The 19,676-nt window shown below is 39.8% G+C and overlaps 1 protein-coding gene across 1 annotated transcript in view; it reads left to right on the top strand.

Moving 5' to 3' along the window:
* The window catches only part of LOC135420259 (netrin-4-like), a 47,507-nt gene that overhangs the window by 4,492 nt on the left and 23,339 nt on the right, over positions 1–19,676 (top strand). The window contains exons 2-3 of the mRNA XM_064667477.1: positions 3,258–3,799; positions 13,610–13,873. Coding sequence (XP_064523547.1) covers positions 3,258–3,799; positions 13,610–13,873 — 806 coding nt within the window. The remainder of the gene's footprint in view (positions 1–3,257; positions 3,800–13,609; positions 13,874–19,676) is intronic.

Genomic DNA, 19,676 nt, shown 5'->3' with positions numbered 1-19,676 from the left:
CACTTTGTGGCACAGCTCTGAGGGACTAGAAAACAAACAAATAAATTAATCATACCATTTATGGAGCCAAGCCATCCTCCATGGAGTAAAATCTAATCAACTTCATAATAACATGCAGGGCCCATGCGTAATCAAACTCTTTAGTTCTTTATGAATTATTCAGTGAGTCCTCCTGGCAGTTGGGGTAAGTTGTTTGTTTGTCTGGCTGCTGGTTCTCTTCTGCAGCGATCTCCCCTTGCTGTCCAGATTCAGCATTTTGTGTTGTTTCCACAGAATCACTGAGTGATGGACAGGCTGCACCGTCCTTGTGGCCAAGTAATGTTCTGCCAATTGATTTCTTTAAATACAAAGCTTTTAATCGACTGCAGATTTGTTTTCCAATCTCTCTCATTCTCTCAAACTCCCTTCTGCTAATTTGCACTTTGTTCTTCTCCCATTTTCCTAATGACACAGCAGTTCAGACAGGAACTGTTTATTGATGTTGCTGCATTAGCAGGCAGAGCAGATAAACGTTCTTGTGACTGGTGTTCAGGAGAACAAACATCTTTCTTTCTTTTCCAGGTTCAGAAAAAAACCGCTACAAAACTCAATACAAGGCTTTATATTTCCCATTTATAGGAAATATAAAAAGCAGACATTCCCTTTTAAAAATGTTTCCCTTTTTGCTTTCTCACATTCTTGTCTGCAAAGCTTCCCCTCATACAACTTCTTAAATTTGGAACTCCAGCATCCCATTTCCTCAATGAGAGCTTTAGTTGGGTAATCCATCAATAGAGATGGACTTCCTTTTAATTACATGGTATATGTATCCGTAATCATCCATAATCCAATAGCATTTGTAACATGGATCCATTCCTGATCAAAACTAAGTAACCTGACTCTTATTCAGAACTAATGCTTGTTCAAAGCTCAGTTGTAAGACCAGTCCCACTGAAATTCTCTGGAGGCAAAGATGACACCTTTGTGCAGCACTGAGCAAAATCAGTTTATACTGAATCTACTTCAAAGACAGAAATTGCTGTGCCTTCCTTATTTCTGGTAGTTTTTTTCCAAACAGTTTGGACATGAACATGAACCTAAATGTCACTCTCAAAGGCATTGTTGAGGCATGCAGTGGTAGCTCATTATATATGTATAAGTATAGATTCATCTTTATTTCTAGAATTCTGCATGACTCAGTAAAATTTACCCTCCAGAGCACATAAAACTTTGGAATTTGAGATGCTCTGCAAAAAGGAGGAAGCTCTAAACAACTTCTATGGAAATCTGAGTCCCTTCTCAGGACAAAAAGACTCAGAGATATTGCAAGGAACCTCCTAGATAAAAGCCTCTGAACCTCCTGGTGTTCCCCTGTAACTGCACTGGGCTCAGATGGAACAAGAAGTTCACAATCAGAAAGAAATTATATTGAAATGGCCATCAAGCAGTTGGGATGGTGTGAGGACTTGGTGGAAGATCTCCAGCAGTGCTAAGAATCACCTGCTCAGTTGAAGGTGGGGAACAGAGAACAGAACCAATAGAGCCAAACATCCCCATCTTCTCTCCATTCCTCTCCAGATGACTTCTGCAAATCCTCATCTCTGTGCTGGCTGGTGGGACTGAGGAGGGGCAGCTTTCATTCCTTTGATCTGAAGACTTCCAGGTGCACATGTAATTCAGGCACTGCTGCCCTCTAAGCTCTGCCAGTCTCCTAGGGCTTCAATGGGATACTAAAAAAAATCTTTGCCAGCAAACACACTCCAAATTACCTTAAGGGTGGCTTCCACCTGTTTCTAAGAGTAGTCAAGAGCATTTTTGGACGATCTCCTTTCTTTCTACCTGAAGTTTAGGACTACCTTACACTTTATGTAAGCTAAAATGGTACACACCTTTGGTCAACAGGATTCAGTGGACATACAATAATTCTATTTTGTGTCCTAATCCTTGGAAGCAAAATGCATGAGGTGTTTTCCAAAATAATGTCCATGTTTGACCTTTCTTTCCTGGTCTGGCAGAGATGTCACTGAAGAACTAAGGACAGAGCCAACTCAGAAACAAAACAGTGTATGTCGGACACATTTTTTCACCTTAAACTTTCCTTTTGGAAAGAGGGGTGTCAATTTGACACTTTTATAAGTACTTTGAGTACTTATAAAAGGCCGAATTGGAGGCTCCTTTCTTTGACCTAACTTGATTTTTAAATTAATTTTACCTGAGGAAAGGCTGAACATAAATTGAGTAGGGATTTTAAAATTTTACCTAGAATGTTGAACTAATAGCTGACCTTTGAACTGCTTCTAGATTACTCAGGGTTTATGGTCATCCTATGTTTCATTGGAAGGGTCATTTCCTGTAGGACCTACATCCAGTCATCTGACTTGTGACCTCTTGGATTAGATTTATGACCTTGCAAGGTCAGTCTTTAACTCCTTCTAGAGTGTTAAGTTGCAAAGAGGACATGGTATGTCATTAGAAATGCAGTTTTCTCCAGCATGGTAATAAGGTTTTGGAATGACCTTTAATTCCACTTCACAAGACACTATTGATTTTCAAAAAATATTGAGACTTTGTAGTTATCCCTACCTTTTCTTCATTTAGAAATAAGTAAATATATCCATTGAAGATGCCAAAAATTTGCCAATATTTGCAAACTTGGCAAACAGAAGGTAGTCATCTATCTCCATGTCAAGGTATTTAAACAAAAGATAGACTTGATTTTCAGCTCTGTTATGAATTAATAACTCCCCCTGATCTTATTAGGAGCAGTGGAAACTCAACACTCAGCTGTAGAAATACATGCTTTCTTTACGTGTTTTTATGTGTAATTAGTGTCTGTAATCTGTTGGGTAGGAATCATCTCTTTTCTTAATGTATCTACAGTGTACACTCCAGTTTGACTTTGCTCTCTGATAACGATGAAAATAGATGCATTGAATAGATTCAGTCAATACAGATCTTTACTAGAGTGAAAGTAAGACTACACAAGATTTCTCTGGTTAAACATAAAATTCAGTGGACCAACTGCATTTTCAACAGAAATTAAGGTTAAGCACCATAAACATCAGTTTCTGAGTTAGGCACCAAACACAAGGACTAGATTAATTGAGAAACTGCCTCAAAACTTAGTGTGAAAAGATGAAGCAGCTCTCCTTTGAAGGTGTCCTCTTGTATGTCAGTCCCCAGATGAGGACTCCAAACATTTGTATCGTCACCTGCATTACACCCTGAGAAGTATTTGAGAAGTTCTACTTGTTGTGTTTCTTTTGCCCTTCTTTCAGACCCCACAAGACCGCGAGCCTTCCGCTGCAATGGCCGTGCCTGCAACCCTCCAGTGGGAAACCTTGCGGCAGGGAGGACACCAGTCACCCTCACCACGTGTGGCCAGAACAGCACGGAGCTGTACTGCTCCTACCCGGACCACAGCCTCCTGCACCGCCCCTCCCGCGGCTGTGGGCAGCCTCGCTGCACCAAGTGCAACGCCAACCAGCCCAACAACTCCCACCTCCCTGCTGACATGACGGATGATTTCTTTGCAAACCCCGTCTCCTGGTGGCAGTCTGCCCAAGGGGTACACAGGGAAGAAATCCGACTGGACTTTGAGACAGAATTCTACCTGACCCACGTCATTGCCGTGTTCAAGTCACCTCGCCCAGCTGCGATGGTGTTGGAAAGATCCCAGGATTATGGGCAGACTTGGAGGCCCTACAAGTATTTCTCTGTCAACTGTACAGCTACTTTTGGGCTCCAGGATGATCTCATTGAGGAAGGCTCCATGTGCACTTCCAGGTATTCAGATGCAGTGCCCTGCACCAGAGGAGAGGTAAGCAATAACTGAGGCTTGGACTAAGTTTAATGTCAAACAGCTGAAGAGGGCCTGAAAAGCAGAGAGTATGTGCTAAAACACATACTGTACGTATAAATTCAGAAAGGTAGCCCATCCCAAAGGGCTTTGTGTTAAGAAAATAAAGTGGAAGAAGAAGAGAAATTGTATATCAATGAAAATGAATGGAAATACTTTAACAAATTTATTTTATGAGAGCTTTCACAGAATAGGATTAACGTTGCCTAATTGTACACTGCAGATGCCAATAACTGAGCTAGAATTCCAACAAAGTAGATGTAGGGAAATACACATTTGTAGAGTCTGATTTATCCAAACCATTTTCCTACTTTAGGATGACATGAACTGCATGGTGTTTCATTTTCTTCTCCATATAAATAGTTCCTAGATGATTGAATGGTTTTAAACAGATCATTCCCCTAAGTTTAATGTAATTTTTCTTGCTGGTGGTGACTGCTGATTGTATCAAGCAGGCTCCAGAAATGAAACTGCTTAGAAGCAGGAAGTGGGAGTGAGCAGCCAGGCTTCACTATTCAACAGTGGGAAAAGCCCCTCCCTTGGTATGAATATTCTGTAATTAAACATATGCAAAAGGATTTTTTTAAAATAAATATACAGTTGCTCTGATAAATTCCTCTGACAAGAATATTAACTACTCTTAGTAATCAGACACTCAGTTTAGTTAAAATTCCTTTCATTCATCAATCTTGAAACAGTTTAGATGGGAAAGAAGGTAAATATCTTGGTATCATTTTATAGAGAAGACATAATGGTACAAAGGGAGATCATAAAATATTCCTATATTCACAAGAGAGGCTGGAGTCTTTTCACTTCCTTTTATTTCCTTCTCTCTTCCTTGGAGAAGTCATAATCCTTTTGGTTTCTCTGTCTGGAAGTGATCATGAAGATTCATCAGTAATACTTTGCTGCAAATTAAGCTTAGGGATGAGGTGAATGGTCCAGACAGGCTTCAAAAAATCCTGTGTTCTAGCAGTGCACTTCAAAATGCACATGAAAAGAAACTAGTGTACTATACCTGAGACAGGGAAACAGTAGTAAGGAGAGACCGAGTTCATCTTTGTGCAACAGGCTAAGAAACATCTCTGCGTATTGGAAATCTGGAACAGATCATCTGACTACTAAACTATCTTATTTCTGGGAGTAGTAATTCTGCTGGTCAGTTAGGATGATTAATTTAAGTCAAAGGCATCCAAATGTCTTCTGTAGAGGGATTACAATTTGCCACGTCAACACAGAATCTCAGCAAGTAATATAATTTTCCACTCTTGTGTGCCTTCCAATCAAAAATCTGGAAGTGCTTTGCAAGATCCAGTTAATGATCTTCAGCACACATACAAGGGTCCTGCTTCCATTTCACAGACTGGGAAAGAGCAGCACAAAAAGGTGAAGTGTTTTGTGGTAAAACAGGACAATTCTGGTTGAGTAAGAGACAGAATGCAGGGTCTGAGGCAAATGCCTTGGCCTTAAATGCAAAACAACTCTTCCTTCTCTAGTACAGTTTCCCTGTTGCCCTGCACTATGTTGGCTTTTGTGCTTCTTTAACCTTGGGGATTATCATTAAGACCATGTGTTGCTTCTACAACGAATCTGAGAAGTGGATGGCAGAAAATCAAATAATAAAACATTCATCCAACACAAGCCTTTGTTTACAAGTGTCAAAATGATTCTGTCAACTTGGGCAGCAACTACACTGAAGTGAGTATGTGTATGCTTAATCAATCTACTCTGTGGTAGTAGATGTCAGAAAGCAATAGTAATAGTAAGAACAGCCCTATATTTACAGGTTATACCCTTGCAGATCCCAAATACTTCCATGAACATGAATTGAATACATAGAGAGGTCACTTCCTCCACAGGAGGAGGTGAAGCTTTACAGCAGCACACAGGAATCTGTATGGCAACTTAACAGAGAACAAGACAAACACTGTTTCACAGCACATTAACCCAAAAGGATTGTCAAGTTCTGGACAGGCTTTACAGAGACCTCTTAATCAATCCATGTAACGTCACTATTGCAAGGGTGCAGAAGCATTAGGCTTTTCAGGTCAGCAGCATGACACAGCAGATTCTTTTGTGACTGGAAATAAAGGGAAGCAGAGTGTAGTTATTTAAAGTGATACCTGATCAGATTTGCCTGAGTGACACTGCTACTGTTACTGCAAGTCTCACAGGAGCTTTGCCCATGCATCTCAGAACTGCAGCTTTGCACTTCATTTTGCAGATGTCACAAATGTCACCAGGGCACCTCCTCAAACACTGACTCAAGTGACTTGGAAGGCAGTTCTTGAATCCTCACCACTATTTTCTTCAGTGTTCTCTGTTTCTTTTTCACCTTTACTCTGACCTATCCAGAATCTACTACTGATTCTGGCTAAGCCTTGAATTGCTGAGGGGCTCACATCACAAGCTGAGAGCTTCTGAAGTGATCCAAACTGTTTCAACTTAAATGCTAACCAATGCTTGAGGTAAACGCCAGTTTTCTTTACTGAGGGTGCTGAAGTAATTTCCACCACATGACACTCAGGTTTTTCTTGGGTCTTATTCATTTGGAGAAGAGACACAAGTTCCTTTTTTAACAGGGCAGAAAAAGGAATCAAAAAAAAAGACATGGTTTACTGAGAACACTTAAGTTTACGTGCACTCAAGGATCTGAGAAATTAAGAGCATATTTTTAATAAACTGGAATATCAGGAAATGGAAACAAATGTTCTCCTCCATTGAGCATGATATTTGCATGAAAGAAAGTTGTTAGCATGCAAAGTGAGGTAGAACACCGACCTGTTCATAGCCACCAGACCTAAAAGGAGACCCTTTCCCTATTGGGTCTAGCTAGGGGAAGGGAGTTTTGAATCAAAGGCTGGTTCATTTATGTGAGTGTCTGTGTGACAGATGACACCAATGAAGTGTGATATAATAAACCCATTACTGGAATTCACTGGGGGCTGGAAGAATTGTGTATGCCTGAATTAAGTAACTGGTTTCTATGGCAACATGTTAAGTGTGCCTTGCACAGAAGACCTGTTCATTCTCCGTTTTGTATCCTGTGGTGACCTCTTTAGGGACAGAAGTCCCCAGCAGTGCCTTTTGTCAAAGATGAGTGGACCCTCTTTGTAGCTAAAAGATGTTTAATCACTCTTCTAAACACACTCATTGAATGCCAGATCAAGACATGTTGTGATGGGACACACTTCTGTCTACTCCAAAAGCCACCAGCTTGTTCAGAGAGAAGCCACAGGCAACTCTGTGGAAGGCCTTTTCTTCTGCACTGACACTGAAGGTCTCTGCTGTCTTTCTCCATCCACAGAGACTTCCTGAGCAATAGTTGTGGCAGAGAGTGACCGCTTGCACCCCGTCACCAAACCAGGCTGGGAACAGGGCTCTGTGTGGAATGTGTGTGATCCTGTTCCAAGGACCTACAATTTTTGCTGTCTTTTCTCAGGCTTTTCTTTTACTGTATTCATGCCAAACCTTTTGATAAATAGAGGGGGATCCCCTGTGTGGGGGCACACACACACACATACCTCATTAAGTGGCAACATCAATAATTCAAGAGGTCACCACTGAGGCTTCAGTGGCTTCTTAGAGTTCTGATCTCATATGGCAGAGGGGTCACTGAAAAGAAACATGCACAGTACATCACAAGGTTGAATTCCTAGTAGCTAAGATGTAAGGACAGGGTCTTGCACTGCAGTGAATTGTCCAACAGTCATCAGGACTGGCCTCTTGAAGCTGCATGATGTTCATATTATTCCAGCTTCCAGCCAGAAAGGATTCCAGGAGGGATTAGTCACTAGTGAAGGTAAGTGCCTGATTGTTATGACTAGGGCTGTCTGTTCAGCATTTCCTTCAACTTGAACTGTGGAGCAGATTGAATGCAGAGGCAAGTTGAGAGGAAGCAGTTAACACCAGCAGTGTAAACAAGCAGACAGCACTGCCAGGCCCTGCTTCCCTGGAGGAAGAATTAAGGCAAGGATTTGTCTCTGAAGGGAATTTGAACTGATGAGACTAGTCCAGCAATCCCATCCCTGGCAAGCGAACTTGAGGAGGGCACCAAGTGTCCTTCTCTGACCTGGTTTGTAATGAGCCATGTCAGAAACATGTGGAACACGATAAACCAGCCAGAAAGATGCCGCAGTGGTTTTTTTAGCATTGCTTCTGCATTTTGTGCATTTCCTAAACATACAAGGCAGCAGATATCAAATTATTTTTTCTTCTCACTTTGTTACATAAAACTTTAATGGAGTTGCAGCCATTGCTTTTTTGGTTTTTTTCAAGTCTCAACTGTGAAAAAAATTGTTGGCTGAAATGCTGTAATCTAAGTAATTTATTGTTGTAATTTTTAAACTCCAGGCAAAAGAACACTTAAATGCTTGCTCTACAGTTGGCCACACATCACTGTCATGGTGAGATTATACACTTAGCTAAATCTGGTCATGTGTAAGATTTCAGCCAAGACCTAGAGATATAAGTGGCTCCACTTAAAAGAAATGGATTCTCTCCCATGAGAACACAGACTGGTTGACACTGATGGTGATGGGTTGTTTTAGCTTTCCCTGACAATTCAGCAAACAGTGAAATGAGTCTCCTCATTATCAATCCAGTTCCCAGTCAGGCTGTTGCATCACGGAACTCCTTGTGCCACCCTTCACCATTTCAGAGCAAGGACCTTTCCTCATAACGAAAAAGGACAGTGCACTTTGTGGGAGCATGGAAATGTTCTCACACCCCTCCGTGAGCTGCTGCTATGTAGAATGGAAGGAGTTTTGCCCATTCCCTCTATACAGACTGAAAGCTGAAGGGTTTTGAGTCAAATAATCTAGATTTTGTACTCCAACTACATTACCTGTCTTGAAAGAGGATACTGCTTCTCCCTACAACCCTTGCCTTTCTACACAGATGTGCATCTGCAGAGAACCTGAACTTACAGAATACAATTTGTTTGAGGAAGAGAAAAGGTCTGCATGGCTCTTCAAATTTGTCTGTCTAACTTCAATTGTGCCATTCATACTGGCAGCACTGCCTAGATATTAATATTAATGCCACACTGACTGGATTACTGGACTAACCTCAAAGCAAATGCAAACTGAAAGGACATCATCTCTTTCTAATTTGGAGAATACAGAATGAATTCAAGATGCCATTGTCTTGGTAGTAGCTGAGTTTACCCAGCTCAAATAAATTAAAAAAATGAAATTCACAATTATTTCTTTAACAAAGTGTCATATTCTATACCAGCTTTTGAGTTTTGTTCTCTGGAAGGACAGAAAAGCAGTGGATCTTGACTAAAAAAAACTATTCCATGGATTGCCAGAATGGGCCTTCTAATGGCTAAGAGAACAGCTAAACTTTGTGCTCCATAGAGTAAATCAGGAAAAAGATTACTTCTTCTTTAGGACTACTGTACCACAAGATGGAAGTCAAGGGGCTCTAACAAATAAATCAGAGGATATACGCCACGAGGTAGGAAAAATTCAGAGACAATTGTTTACTATTCCTTTAAGAACAAAATCAACTCACATGAAAATCTCTTAATGAAGAGGATTTAGGGCTGATGAGAGTTTTTATTGCAGCTTCCTTCTGATGGACCTAGTATAAGCACACAGACATTTCTGACCTCATTAACCTGATTGAGTGCAACGTGATCAACATAGCTTAAGGATTATTTGTAATATCAAATTCTTGTTCTGCACAAGGATCTTCTTTTGTAGGAGGCCACGCATTGGCATTGCCCTCCATTTATGATTTATATTCCTTGACCTTAGGCTATGAGATTGCAAGGGGGAACCTTTGTTGTGTCCACATCTTTTCTGACTAACACTGGCTGGAAGATCAGGTTAAGAAAACAGAATTAGATGAATCAAGAATGGAGAAGCAAAACCTATGGCAAGAAATCAAAAATTTGAGACACTGTCTCCAGAATGAAGATGATCTCTTGATTGGTGATAAAACAATGTGAGGCTGTGCCAGCTTACAGCAAAATCAATCCTCTAACAGTGGCTACCTTTTTTAGCTTTGTACATTTACAGCATTCTCCAGACTTTCTTGCTCTTAGAAAACTCAAGAGGGGACAGGGTAGACTTTTTGAGGTGCAGATGATTGATTTTTGAAAACCAGAATGATAAATATGCCCTTGATAGCAGATATGCAGATAAGCATGAATGTCCTATTCAGCATTCAACTCCAGTGTCAGCTCCTGATTGTAAGGGAAACTCAGGATCTGGGATGCACTTCTGCAAAGGGTTAAGCTATAGAGGTGCTGAACACCCTCAGCTTCCACCCAAATCAGTGGAAGTGGAAAGATTTCTAGGGTGTCCCTTAGCAGACTCAATCACCATTAGATTTTCTTCTGCAGTTGTGCATGTGCTACTTTTTTGACAGCTGCAAATTGATGTTTAGGGAAACACCTGGAAGGCTTCGGAGCACTCTGTTACAGCAAAAAAAAAGAACAGTTCTTGATATCAGATAGAGATTTAATTGGATGAGAAATAACTTTACAGTGAACATCATGGGAAGCTCTTTTCAAAGCTTGCATCTTAATTAAAAGAAAACACTTCTTTTTCATTATACTCCCTTCATGTCTTTTACATGAGTATAATGAAAAACTGAAAATTCACACAGTAGCTCTGGGAAATGAAAAACAGTAATATTTATGCCTTTCTGCAAAAGGCAGAAGTCAAACATCTATGTGCATAGAAGGAATCTGCTTCATAAGGTTTAGAAATACAAACCTTGTGAACTCAAAAAAAGGAACAAATAACACAATTGAAAAGGTGGAATGTCTCTTCCTATAGCTCATGACCCTAGGAGTTTAGTAATACTTTGATCCATTTATAATCTAATATTTAAAACATTTATGCATTAATGGTTGTGACAGCTAAACTCTTATGTTTTACATATACTTATTAAAATTGCATGTATTGAACATCCATCTCCAGGGATTCTCAGAGAATTTTACAGATACAAATTTACTAATCTTCCTCCCATTCCACAAAGTACTTGAATACCTGTATCCCATTAACAAAGGAAAAAAAAAAAAGAAAACAGGACATAAAACAGACTTCTCCTATTTCTACTCAATTCACTGGCAATCCAGAACAGTATGAGGCCCTAGTTACTTGCTGAAAATTATACTGAACAATTGTGCTAGGGATGTGACCAAATAGTTGCATTCCAACTCTGTATTTTGATCAAAGTGACATCTTCTCCTTTTTTACAGAAATAAAATTCCTCCCTGAATCACATAAAATTATTATCCAATATATACAGCCACCACCAATCTCTCTTAATTTAGGGTCCATTTTTCCTTAGGGAACTATAAGCCCAAATACATTTATGGAAAAATAATTCAGGGAATGTAAGATGAAATACCAGTTCTTTTTAACAAATTTATCCCACTCTGGAACGATTTGAATCAATACATATAGTAGACTGATAAGGATAAATTATGGATACTAAACTGTTCTTCAAGAATTATTGTTCTAAACAGCAGGGCAATACATATGTTAAGCAAGATCTGATGACTGACACTTTAATGTGAGAAGAAACATCCAATCAAATATCAAATATTAAAAATTAGGCAGGAGATAGTGATTACAGTATACTCTTCCCTGTGCTCGAGGGTTTTAACCACCAGTATTTCAAGGAGAATTTGACATTCAGAAGAGAAAAAAGAGGGAAATCCCATTTTCCAGTTTTATGCATATATGAAATGGTGCTGCTAAACTGACTTAATTGTGGAATAAAACTGCTACCTCTGGGGAAAATGCAGATCACCTTAACATAGTTCTATTGGCACAACACATCTATTCTGACTTTGCTGGTACAAAATATCTTTATTTAAATAAATCTTCAGTACCTTTGATTTTTACAAAGTTAAGGAAGGTTAATTCCTTAGTGCTTGTTGAACCCAAAAGAACATATAAGTGCCACTCCCAAAAGACCTCACTAGTGTTATGTCACCCAAATCAGATCTTTAACACTTAACAAGACTTGCCTTGGGAGAAATAAGGACAAACAAATCCAGTGTCACCACTGAGCCTATTCTAGACAGAAATGTGTCATAAATTAATCATACAAGCAAACTCCTGTACCTCAGCTGGAACAGAATACGGTTTTTTCTTAAAAGGATGCCACAACCCCTATGGGACCTCCAGGCTATTAATGTCTCTACTCACAAATGATGTTCAGCATTCTAAGGGGATATGGAAAATGCCAAAGCAAGTCCCCTCAAGAGATGCAAGGTCAGAAATGAAAATATTTGCAAAACAATAAACCCACAGGAAACTAAACCTTTTTCCAAGCTGTCAAGCAGAGAAACGAAAAACAATACAGCTCTGTGAAAGCAAATGGCCCTATGCTGAGAGGAGAGCACCCAACAGCTGTTCTTTTGCCTAAAGAACTCGGTGCTGTGTGAGCGCCAATTAAGACATGGGGAGGACAGTTTCACAAGGACTTTTAACCATTCTTTGAGATCCCTGACCTTAGCAGGCTCTGAAGAACTATTCCATCCAGTTCACTGTCTTGGTCTTAGTTTAACTGACCACATGGGAGGAATATGTGTGTGCCTGTACTTCATCAGCTGGTCAGGACTCTGAGAAAGCACTCCACCTTTGTGTGGTCCACAGGGGACTGGGAAGAAGAAGAGAAGGTTAATATAATGGTTTCCACAAAAAAAATTAGGATTAGGGGAACTGGACAGAAGAGATTTGGTCTTTGCCCTGTGAAAGTAAGAGAAATGCTGGGCTCCTGAACAAAATAAAATGAGCCATTTGCTTATGGTTCCACTGATCAGGGGAATGTAGACAATGGGGTGGAAAGGCCTGGGCTATTTTGTTGTGACTTCATTGCTCAAACAAGAAATTATGGGTACCTCTGATCTCACCAAGCAGGGCTGTTTGCAGCTTTGTAAGTAGCTGACAATATAAGAGAATTAAAAGAAAAAAAGGAATGGAGCTTACCAAATAGAAAATGCTGTGGACAGGTGGGAAAGGTCCCACTGCCTTTGCTGTGGTACTGCCAGGTGTAGCTCTGTGCAAAGCCTGGCAGCTGATTCTGTCATTTCTAGGGGTTTTTGTCTCCCCATGTTCCATCAACATGCAGCAGAACTATCTTCTAGGCATGTACCACAAGCTCTGTTTTTTGGCTCCTGCAAGCAAAAAGGAGCAAGAGTATTTTACATGCTGCAAGTATAGAAATTAGTGAGTTCACTAGGAAGAAAGAAAAAGAAAAACAGAGAGAAAGAGGCAATCCCTATGGAAACAAAGCTTTAACTCCACTAACACTAGTGGAGTGAGTCAGACAGACACTGTGACCACTTTTAAAGCAGGGCCAAAGAATCCCAAAGGCAAGTGCCTCTGACACGATGAAAAGCTCAAGCAGAGGAGAAAACAGCTCTCAAATTGGATTTTGCACATCTAAGCCTGGGAATAGTGCAACCAGTTCTCTAGTTCACTGGCAAAGACTGTGGTGCAGCCCTTCATTATCAACCTCTTCCAAAAGTATCAGAAACAAGCACACCCTGAGAGATAGAGAAGGGTAGAATGGTGCATGAGCTAAAATACATGTTCTACTGCCAAAATATGACAGTCACTGTTATAAACACCAAATTAGAACTGTAATGCTCAAAACTGAACTGTTGCTGCTCTAGAAAATTATGAAACAACAAAAATGCTGTGACAAAAGAGTAACAACGTGAACATTGTTTTGGGATATTTGCTGTGTATGCAGAGTCCTATATCTGTTCTGGGATGTGTATGTTCTCTCTTTCAGGTGATTTATCGTGCCTTAAGTCCAGCTAACAAGATTGAGGACCCCTATAGTCCTGAGGCTCAAGATCTCCTGAAACTCACCAACCTCCGCCTCCTTTTGTTAAAAAGACAGGAATGTCCATGCCATGGTTCAGGATTGGTAGAGAAACCTCAGAGGTTTGCCCACTATGCTATTTATGACCTAATCGTCCGGGGAAGCTGCTTTTGCAATGGGCACGCAGAGGAATGTGAGCTGGTCAACAGGACAGGAGTCGTGGAGAACATGGTGAGTTCTAGACAGTCACCAACCACCTAGACTTGCTACTTGCTTCTGCTGTCTCAGCCTGACTGTATATTTTGTGTATGACCCTGTCCCAGCTTCCCTAAGCCTATCTAAGGAAAGGGCATCACTCTCAATCCACATTAGCGAAACCTACACCACTCTAGGAAAATATTTCCTATAATCCTTTCTGCAGTTCCATGTATATTAATTTCATTGCTGAAAACTTTGGACTCAAGATACCTATAAGTTGGAAAGGGCCTTTGTAATTGGAACAGAGATCCAACCCCAAATATAGTGAATGAAATCTCCTACCTATATGACTACACAGAACTGAACAAATATCTTTAATACAAAATCTGCCCTGGCCAGAATTTCAGTGTCAGATTTCAAATCTCAGATTTTCTGAGTTAGTGAGACATGAGCAGTTCTGTCATACTTAGGGTATCAGCCTTCACTCATAGGTTTTCAACCTTCTGTGTTCTTGTTACTTTCACTACATAGACAGCAGTGTTCAGGATGTGAAAATAATTTCCATGCCCCCACTCTTTTATCCCTGCATCTTCAAATCAGGTAGAATATTTTTTTAAAGTAAAATTATTCTATAGTACTGTGACTAGCCCTATGAGCTTATTCTTTTATATGTGTTTGACCCCGGATGTGCAGAAGATGGGAGGTGTGTTTGTAAGCACACTAAGAAGTTTCAATTCAGAGGGAATGACTGCTGTCTCCTTTTTGATTTAGCTGCAAGGATTATGTAGAGAACTGTAATAACAGTCACAGGAAGATTAAGATAATCAAATATCCAGGTACATCTAAACACATACATCACAGACAGAATTCAACTCACTTTAAACTAGTCAATGGCTCCACTGGTTCCAGAAGGCTGTCTGTCTCTGTGTTGGGTTTTGAAAACCCAAATAACCCTTAGAACTTTAGTCCCTGGTGCACTCTGACATAATAGACTCAAGAAAAACATCCTAAGATAATTTCTGTCCCTTTAGATATACAGTACACTTGATATTTTGGAGTATTTTACTTTGGAATGTGTATTCTTTGTCTTCCTTTCAACTTTTCTAGGTTCAGAGGTAGATATTGTAAGATAATCAGAACTGTATGACCTTCACAATATTTTCAAAATCATTCTGAATCTCTTCCACCTGTGGGATAATTTCAAGATTCAGCTACACTAGGTGATACTATCAAATTCAGATAATGTAGACTCACTTAAATCATAACTGTGTTGAGAAAAGCTGTTTAAAGAGTGCATCCTCCCTACTGCAAACTGTTAAATATACACATAGTGAAATCAAATAGATGAATAACATGCTAAATGGATACAGCTGGTAGAAAAATAAACATTCTGCCCCTCCGAAAAGGAAAACACAATATTGTGTATATCACTGGCATAAGCACTGTAAACTATGACTGGATATTTTTTCCCACTGGTCACAAGGGAATAGAATCTTCTTGTGCCATCAATGACTTCAGAGGGCAGAAGGTGAAATAGTTTTGAAGAACTGCACTTCATGAGTGACTCATGTCCCAGGAGACAAGAGGGTGGATGTAGCACATGATTCACACAGCCTTTGCCTAAGCAAGTCTTTGCCTAAGCAGGGATTCAAACAGAGTAAAAAGTAAGAAAAGCTTTCCAGAGTTTTAACTGCCTCTAGAATCCTAGATGAGGCCTGGAAAAGACCATAAGTGAACTGTTTTGAGTCCTCACATAAGGGTATGATCAAGCACACCTAAACCATTCACTAGTGGATGGTTGTTGAACTAGATTTTTAAAATTTCTGATGAAGAGGATTCAAACCCTCAGTAGTTTCTCCAGTCTTGACATTTTGAAAGCTCTTCTTTAGTGCCTGCCTAAATAATCTCTGCTGCAAATCAAGGTGATTCCTTCTCGTCCCCTCTCCCTCAATGTCATGGAGAACAGTTGTTCCTCATTCTGCAGATATGATTGGAAAGTTCTCACCAGGTCCTTCCTTAGGTTCTACTTTTTGTACTAACCAGAAGAGTGTGAAACCTTAGGTGGTCAACATTTAATATTCTACACACAGCTCATAAAAGCCTGGAATAAAGATGATCATGGTATTGTGCTCCTCTTTTCCATGCATTAGTCATGACACTCTAGCTCTTTCTCAAATACACAATGAAGAGCCAGGTTCCTGAATCCTTTTACACTTTATCTAATATTTACCAATGATGATATTGTAATGTTGAAGGGAGACTTCACATAGGTACAGATCTCAGGGTTTGGTTTACACAGGCAGCATGAGGGAGTTTATATGTGTAACTTTGCATCTTACAATACAGTAATCTCCTTGCCCACGTGCAGGAGTAAAAGGCCTTTGTTGTTGAGGGGTGAACACCAACAACATAGTTTCTATCAGCCAAACAACACTGCAAAAAAATCATTGCCATTTTGCAATTTCTTGGCAGAGTGAAGGTGCTCTACCTTCAGTCACATGGTGACTGAAACAGGGTGTGGAAAAGAGCTATTAGAAACAAACACTGCACATCCAGAAATAATTTGATTTAATCTACTGGCCACATCTAATATTTAACGTACTCATGGGCCAAGAAAGTCTCAAGACACACAGTTTTTAATGTAGCTGGTGTGGGTGATGTCATAGAATGAAGGCAGAGCAGCTTCATGTTTCCTAGGCTGCTGTCAAGTAATTAAATAAAATGCTGGAAAAATACAGACCTCCACAGCAAGGCTTAAGTAATATGAGTTTCAGCCTCTTAAGAGTTCAAAGTTCTCCTATGATGCATTTGTCTTCAGTAGTTCACAAAACCAAAAGCAATTTCATGTAGAAAACAACTGTAATTGTTTGCCATGGGATAGGCCCAAAATCTGAGATCATTCTGCACTTCGGTCTTGAAAAAGACATGACTGTGCTGACTTGTATGTCTGCTCTTCTTACTCGTGACAGAAATTCTGTTCCAGTTGTAATACTTCTAACACTGCTAGACCATAGGATAAATAATGCAAAAAACTAAAGCTAATTTCTTGACATTTTTGAACCAACCCTTTTCAACACCATTTTTTGGGGACTGGATGACCTATGATTACTAGATGATCTGCCAGTGATCAGTTTATCTGTGGGTCTGTCAGTTCAGCTGTGACAACCCAGTCAGTGTCTGGCTTCTCTGCTGAGGCTGCCAGTAAGAAATGCAGCTCTAAGAGAAGAAATGTCACAGATGCCCCAGTGTCATAGCAACAAATGAATACAAGAAAACTGAAGATGGTAAAACCAACATCCAAAGGGTGCATCATTCCTCATAGCTTGAAATCCTGCATAGTTTCATGCATATTTTCTCTGGTCATAAGTTTGTGAAAATACAGTGAGATTCAAAGTAGACCCATAGGATCCAATGAAAATGTTCTCTGACTTCTTTTTTTTTGGCAGCAAAGCAGTAATAACTACTCTATCAATGTGGCTTTTAAAAAAAAAAACAAGCCATGCACCCACCTCTACACAATTTATCTAGATCACATTTTCCTTATGAAATACTGAAAATATCATGCCAGACAGGAGGAAAACTTTGAGAAATGAAGATGGGAGCTGTAAATAACAGGCAAGAAACTTCTAGACAAACATATCTTGAATTTGGGGTTTGTTGCTATTGACAGTGATGTTTTCCTGGTTTCTATTTACCTTTCCTCAGACCAAAAAAAAGACAGTGATGTCATTCTACCTAACTTAAATAGTTTCTTCTGGTAGCTAAGAACACAATTCTCCTTTATGAATGTCGCAGCCTGCATTATTCAAACTCTTTCAAGTAGCTTCTCTGTCAGTAAGGGAAATTATTGAGCTTGCATTTTGCCACAGAAAACTACAGAGCAGCATTTACTTTTAAATGGAGGGCACCAATATGCTAGGACCTGGCCACCTGAATACATCTGCTCTTCTACAGTTGGATGCAAAGGAACATAATCCTGTTCCACGTATTGCTATTGTAGGATGCACAGAGTTATGTGTTACTCTACAGTAAATTATTTCTTTATCAAGTTCCAACAAAGATAGTAAGAGCTGTCAGGTTTAGGATCTGCTTTGATGACACATTTTAGCTGAGCCCAGAGATGCTTCCAGAACAAAGTTTACAAAGCAAAAATTGCACATGGACAGAACACAGAATCTAGACCAAAGTCCTTTTTGTTTACCAAACATGTCACAATTCTCTGCCTAGTCCATGAGAAGTAAGTATGGACAGAGGAAAGTGAATGTGGATTAAAATGTTTTTGTATAAAGAATTAGTTGTTTTTTTTTTTTACTTGTTAATTATTGGTACCTACACTGCCAGGAAATTCTTACGAGTGGCCTCGGATGTTTCTTTTGCCTCTTTATCCTGTTTACAGAGACAAACTAGACTCCCTGTGGGTCTGATCCTCCACAGTGAAGCAAATGGAAAGTTTTCCACTTAGTTCAAAGGGAGCAGGATCTGATTCTAAGTAGGATTCCTTGTTTGGCATAATGGAAGTTACATAAGGTAAAACTTGTTTTTCTGCATCAATTTTCTAGGTGACTTGGCACTTGTAACCCTTCTATCTCCTCTTCAGATATCTTGTGCAGTTCTGCTGATAATCCCCAGCTAAGTTTTCACATTATCTGATCCAAGCTGTGCCAGTCTGTATGATGTCCAGCACTCAGAGATGCAGGAGGTGCTCTCTGTTGTAGTTGGCAGCTTAAAGAGTATGTTTTATTTGAGAAAAAGTTACCTGTGTGCATCAAGTATGGGAGTAGGCTCAGGAATGTAAAAAAAAAAAAAAAAAAAAGAGGTTCCAAGAGCTTCTAGATCACATCAGAATAAAATCTAAAACCAGATCCCTGCACTGATTGTTTCCAAAAATTAAAACTGAATATGGACTTCAAGCTATACCCATAATGATCTGGAAACATAGAAAATCATATAAATTATGCTAGCAAAAGGTAGTAATGAATTACATGAACTACATGGAAAGAAAGTGGTGTTGCTGCCACCTTTGCCACTCACAGTGGGCCAAAGCTTTTCACAAGAATCCTTGTGGGTACATGCAGGTGGGTGAGAAAGTTTCTGGTGTTTGTGTTTAGAGATGACAAAGAAGCTGACAGGGGAGCATCAAGGAAAGTTTCTCTTGAATTGCAGTGGATAGTGTTGGTGAGTTTTTAGTTCCCCAGGGCAAATGTGCTTCAAAACTGTGACTTTAAATGACTTCTTGAACAATTACTTAGATAAACGTTGGAAAAGGATATTCAGACTTTTCTTGTCACTGGTCACCCCAGAAGATCCTATTTTAACACATTCTCACAAAAGTCACCAGAACTCTTAACTGAAGAATACCTACATAAGTCTAAAAAAGAGCTTTCCTATACATCCCATGCTTCTCCTGTTGTTTTAGGAAGACTGGCACTTTAAAGTACTGAACCCATTCTTGCCAGGAGTTGCATCTTGGCTAACCCAAAAATCAACACCTCTGTCCTTCTGAGTTATTAAAAATTTGAAGTCAAGCAAAAATATGGTACATGTTCCCCCTTTATTTTAGATAAGTTGTACCCTCCAAATTCAAGCACACTCTGGGCTGTGCTTCTACCCTCTTCTGATCATAACCAGTGTTTAATTTGACATCCATGCAGGTTCTCCATGAGCTCTGAGAACCTGTGGTTTGCAGCCAGAGCATCTGCCATTCCTACCATCAACATGACAGTTTGAGTATCTGTGGTTTACATAATAACCACACTTTTGATGCTGTGACCTCTATAATGACTCAGTCAGGAGGAGTTCTGCTATCATAAAGTTGACAAGTTTTTCCTACATTTTA

This window comes from Pseudopipra pipra, chromosome 11 (genome assembly GCF_036250125.1).
Source record: "Pseudopipra pipra isolate bDixPip1 chromosome 11, bDixPip1.hap1, whole genome shotgun sequence".
NCBI classification, from domain to species: Eukaryota; Metazoa; Chordata; class Aves; order Passeriformes; family Pipridae; genus Pseudopipra; species Pseudopipra pipra.
The sequence above is the reverse complement of the archived record's forward strand: the minus strand, read 5'-3'. Positions and strand labels throughout refer to the sequence as shown.